The following is a 5610-nucleotide window of genomic DNA, read 5'->3' as shown; positions in this document are numbered from 1 at the left end:
AAGGGGAGACACACTTTCACCTTCCAGACACTGCCACAGGACACAGGCTCTCGGAGTGCTGGCACCAGAGCCACAGATCCCTTCTGGTCCAACAGCCCAGAGAACCAGCAAGCTCTCCCCTCTCCTGCAGACTAGACCATCTCTACATCCTGCCCCTGTTAGGTGCACACTTCCAGACCGACTCTTCTGCCAGAGGAGCATCAGCACAGGTCTGTTGCACACTGCTGTGTCCACAGACTCCCTTGTTCTCCACTTGTTCCAGTATGGACTATGCCAGACAAGCCATGCCAGCATCCTCTCAAGAGTGAGGTCAATTCCCATGTCAGCTCCCATGGTGTTTCTGAAGTGGAGAGGGCTGATTAATGGCAGCTGCAGAGCCTTGAGCTTGCACTGCTCCTGGTTTCAGGGTCAGCCATTGTCCCATATTCAAGGGGACACAATCAAGACAATGGATTAGGGGTTTTTTCTGTTTCGTTTTAGAATCAAAAATTACCCTTCCTTGGGCTCCCCAAGACAGGGAATATCTCAGATGACATAACCAGACCTGTTCCCCACCCTACTTGGGCACAGCAGTTGTGGCATTCACCACACTGGCACCAGGCTCAGGGCAGTGCCAGCACATGAAGTAAATTAAAATGACACACAGTGCTCAGCCTTATCTCCTTCCTGGACCTCTGAATGTATTCTGGCTGACGTTCCTGGAGAAAAGAACATCTTTTGGATGTTCTCACATCTACATACACAGACACTCTTCCCAAATCCCGCCTGGCTTCCCCAACAAGGAACTTGCCATGTTAAACATCCTCAATACATCAAGGTTTTACTTGATTCCTATGTAAGTTTTACTATAAAGAAGTCCAAATTTTTGCACCTTTTTTAAAGTCCCTCTTCCCATTCTAAACCTGAAACTGGAGCCAGGGAGGCCAAAACATTACAGGTTCTAGCACAGGTGACTCCAGTGCCAGGCCAAAAGCTGGAGATGGGGTGACGAGCCCTGTGAAGCTCAAGCTGTCCTCAGGCAGCAGATCCTGGGAATCCATCCCAAATCCCCAAAGCTTCATCCTTGGCCCCAAAGGCAGCTGAGGCCAGCAGTGATTTGGCTGTACTTACTCTTGACTGGCAGCTCCCTGTCAAGGGAGATCCCTTCAAGCTGCAGTAAGAGGCTGAGTGTCCCTTTCTGTCCCTTCTCCAGGAAGTCCTTCCCGCTGGGGCGAATGCGGGGGGCTGGCTGGGCCTGGCGGGCACTGCCCAAAGCGAGGTATGGGTTGGGAACTGGGTCCAGGGGGCCAGAGGTTAAAGTTAAACACAGCTTCTGAGCATTTCCTTCCAGCCTCCCTCGAGCTGTAGAGACAGAAAAAGGAGAACCTTGCCAGGAAATGATCTTACCTCAGTTTTCTGCATCCACAGCCTACAAACAATGTGAAGATCCACTCTCCACCTCAGCCTTACGCTTTCCCATCTTTCAACCAGCTGTACAGACCACTTTAGGATCACCATCAGAAACACCTTCATCAATCTGAATAGAGACTGTCGAGGACGCCAAGGGATAAAGACATCAAGCTGTGTCATGCCAAAGCACAAACCCCCAAACCTGTAACAAGCATCAAGGACTCACCTGAGAAGGGACGTTTGTAATACTCTGGAAAGTAAGAGTGTTGGGTCTGGAGGAATGGGTCCAGAAATCCTGGATGGCCCTTCACACATCCTGCCACACGTTGCTCTGCCTCTGCCACAGAAACCAACCACCACTGAGAACAGAAATGAACAGGGCCCACTGAGCCACTGAAAAGCTACATTTTATATCTATATCTATATCTGGGAATTTCTGACTTTCATTTGACAGCTCACCCCCAGCTACAGAGATGTCCTGCAGATAGAAACCAAATTGGACTTCATGCAGGTGAAACAAGGGGTCCAGCAGCCCTGTCCCTACTGTGGGTCTAATCAGTGCTTTTACTGGTGCTGAAAATGTCCACAGTTGCTGTAATATTGGTACCTTTGGTATAAAAAATCCTTCCTGGCTTTGTCCTCCCATATGGAAACATCTAATGCAGACACAGAAGGAGTGAACAGGAAACACAAGGTGGCTGGCCATCATCTGACAGGTTTTAGCCTGAGATTTGAATTATCCTGCACCTTGGGCTCCCTCTGAATGTCTCCTGTGGTTCAAACACAACCTGTCCAGAAGAAGCTGAAGCCCCTGCACCACTCAGCCATCCATATCCTCCCTGAGAACACACCTGTGCTGGCACCACCCCTGAGCAGGGTGGGGCTGACCCTCAGAAGGACAAACACTTTACAAAAAGACAAAACATTTCACTCCAGGACCATGCAGGGGCAGAGACTGGATTTCTGGGGAAGAGCCCAGATGGTTTCTCAGATTTTGGGGAGAACAGAGTTACTTGCTTAGAATAACATGTTTTTCGTTTCTGAAGTACTTTTCAAAGCAGCAGAGATCCACAAATTCCTGCCCTGGCCCACACAGGTCCCTGTTGCCTCTCTCCTCCCCACGACAGAAGCACAGACCTTTCCACCAGGAAGGGACAGGAGCAGCCAGCATCAATTTCCCTGCACTGTCCACCAAGATCTCCTGGATAGCATTTTTATGCCTACAACAAACCTGCTCAGAACATGAGGATGCAGGATGCCACACCAGCAGGCACAGACTGCTGGTGAGCTCTCAGCAGATGCCACAAGAGCCTCACCAGAGTCACACCATGATTTTGACAGGCGCCAGGGCAGCTTGGCTGGAGTCACTTCTGTAAGAGCTGGGGCTACAACCTGCACTCCCTGACTCCTGAGGCAGTAATTTAAACATTTCTGAGACAACTCGATGGGAAGAACCCCTTTCAGGATCCTCGGCATGCCAGCACTGACGGGACGCAGCATCTGCAGTTTAATTTATAAACCAATAAACGATCAGGGCAAGGCTGAGTGAGTCTGAGTCTTAGCAACTAATGCACTGCAGTCTTTTTCTTGCTAAATCACCCCTGTTGACATGAGACCCATTAGCAAAACGCTGTTATTCATCTCCTGGACACAGTGGCAGAGGCAATGTAAGCAGTGCTGACTGCTGCACACCAGCATGCATGTGCAGCCTGCACCCAGCTGCTTTGGAAAAGCTATTTCTGAAAAGCAGGCACAGACTCTCAGCCAGAGATAAAAGGATGCTGGCTTGGTATTATTTAATCTCCTCATAATGGATCCAACTAAGCCAGAACAGGATCTCTTATTCTAGACAAAAAAAAAAAAAAAAAAAAAAAAAAAAAAAGAAAGCATTCACAATGAGATCACTCCAGAGCAGCTACTGGCTTTGAAATGCACATCTGATCTTGATCTGAACTCGAGTCTCAACCCAGTGATTTACACGCAAAATGACAGGCTGAAATCAAGACCTGTAACAGAGCAGACAATTACTGCGGGGGATTGAAGGAGGAAAGGCAAGTTGATGGGAGGCAGGGATGGAAGGCTCATTTTATACCTTCACATCCCAACTGCACCCTGCCCTGCTGCAGGGAATTTGCAAATGACACCCACTCCCTGATTTGCAAGTCACATCACCTCTGGCTTGGGATCTTATAAGATCAGACAACCTCATTACAATAGAGAGCACCTTGCCGGTGTAGGGACCTATGAGGGACACAAGCCCCCAGCACCGGTGTCCCAGCCCCAGGAAGCAGCTGCCAAGCCTCAGTTACCAACCACTGGTACAGACCTCCCAAGCTGCTGCTCTGCTCCTGCTGACCACGGGCCTATTTGGGGGACACGAGTGAGAGACCCTCACGGCTCACTCCTGCCAGGAGGGGACGTGTGACCTCCTCTGCTGTCATTCCTACCAGCTTCATTTCTTGGGACAGCTTTGCAGCACCAACAGTCCTCGGCTGCTGAGTCAATGCCACTCACTACCCCTGCCTCAAACAAGTCACTTCTTTCACTGGGTTCGTTTTCTGCCCACGTAACCTTTTGTCCAAAAGGGACATGGCTTTTACTTCCACTGGGGGATCAGAGAAGCACTGGAGCAAGCACCGGGGTAACACAGCAGGAGAATGTGCTTATGAACACAGAGGAGAGGGATGAGGGAACAGGGTCAGCCCTCTTGGGCAGCGACCTGATCACTGCTTGCACCCAGGAAAGCATCTTCTCTACCACCACATCAGAAAGCTGAACATCAACAACGCAGTACCCGACCTGCTGCCACCAGACACACACCATTTATGCATTCACAGGCTGCGAAACGCAGCTCTGCAAACCAGGCTGAAAAAGTTCAGGTAAACAGATATATCTGTGCAACTCCTCTCTCTTCCTCCACCCTGCCAGCCTGCAGACTCCCTGGGGAAGAGTCACAGCTCCCAGCCACCCCGCACAGCTACAGGAGGCACAGAGCAGTTGCTGGAGTAACCCAACAACTTCAACACTGCTCATTCACTCCAGCGTGCTGCTCCCTTCTCCTCTAGAACCATGGCTTTATGCTGGCCTAGGAGTCAAGCGATGCAGGTTCCAGCCCTCTCTCTCCCAGAGTGTCTGCAAGTTTAACGGCCATTAACTCGACTCTGTGCCCTTTGCTGCAGCTGACCAAGTGGTAAAAATGCTACTTATTCCCCTGGTAAACTGAGCCCTTTCAGAGCCTGTAAGAACCACAGCTTCCTTTTGTGGCTTGTTTTTGGCATTGTAGTTAAGGTAACTGCAAAAAAAGGGAACAGACAAGCCTCAGGCAGGTGTATTTCACAGCCTTGAACCCACTGCATCTGACTTTGAAGCATTCCCTTTCTTCACAGATGACATTTTCACTGTGCCTGGGTCCCTGGCCAGGAAGCTGCTACCACACACAGAGCTGATGCCAGCCCAGCTTCTTGCCTTCATGAGCCAATCTCTGCAAAAAGCATGGGAAAAAACATCCCACGGCTGTGATAAGCTGTGATAAGCAGAGCAAGTCATCTGCAGCAAATCAAAGGGCTAATCTCTGTGCAGCTGGTCTTGCATGTTTGATTCCTTCCTCAACAGTTTTAGCTGAAATGGAAAGTCACATCAGGATAACTTCCATGCCCGAGGGCTGCACGGAAGCAGCGGGGTTCCTGGATCTGTGACCATCCCTCCTGAAGAACTGGGAGTTAGAACCAGAGGTCAATGTGCTGTGAAACTACCCAGTAGTTTTTGTCCCTGTGTAAGCTTTCTCCTTGTTGACTGCTAGGAGAGAGATTAATATTCTCCTTTTAATACTATTCCACAGGTGGGTTTCCCCAGGTCTCACCAGCTCTTCCCCACCTGGCAGTCTCAAAGACTCATTTTTCCTTTTGTCTCTCTGAAAACAGAGGGGCAGGTACAGCCAGGTGTGATACTGGCATTTGCATTTCTGGGAGCTGGTGTCTACCAACAGCCCTTTTGGAATAAAGCCAGCTTGGACAGACTGCCCAGGGAGTCAGATGCATGTCCTGCAGCAGCTGGAGCAGGAGCTGAACGAGGGCCGGGGAAGATGGGCAGACACTGATGTGGATATTACAGAGCTGCAGCCCAGTCCTCTCTCTGGAGGGCAAGGGCAAATGACGACACGGAGGGCCCACCTCAACGCGTGGGATTCCTCTCGGACGCAAGGACGAGCCCCGTGCTGAGGCT

General features: G+C 50.3%; 1 protein-coding gene across 1 annotated transcript in view; it reads right to left on the bottom strand.

The window, feature by feature from the left end:
- Positions 1 to 3449, bottom strand: part of ENKD1 (enkurin domain containing 1) — a 9469-nt gene extending 6020 nt beyond the window's left edge. The window contains 4 exon segments of the mRNA XM_008638721.2: positions 1101 to 1341; positions 1616 to 1649; positions 1651 to 1748; positions 3284 to 3449. Of these exon segments, the coding sequence (XP_008636943.1) occupies positions 1101 to 1341; positions 1616 to 1649; positions 1651 to 1704 (329 nt within the window). The 5' untranslated portion in view covers positions 1705 to 1748; positions 3284 to 3449.
- Between the last annotated feature and the right edge of the window lie 2161 nt (positions 3450 to 5610).

This window comes from Corvus brachyrhynchos, unplaced genomic scaffold (genome assembly GCF_000691975.1).
Source record: "Corvus brachyrhynchos isolate BGI_N302 unplaced genomic scaffold, ASM69197v1 scaffold26, whole genome shotgun sequence".
NCBI classification, from domain to species: domain Eukaryota; kingdom Metazoa; phylum Chordata; class Aves; order Passeriformes; family Corvidae; genus Corvus; species Corvus brachyrhynchos.
The sequence above is the reverse complement of the archived record's forward strand: the minus strand, read 5'-3'. Positions and strand labels throughout refer to the sequence as shown.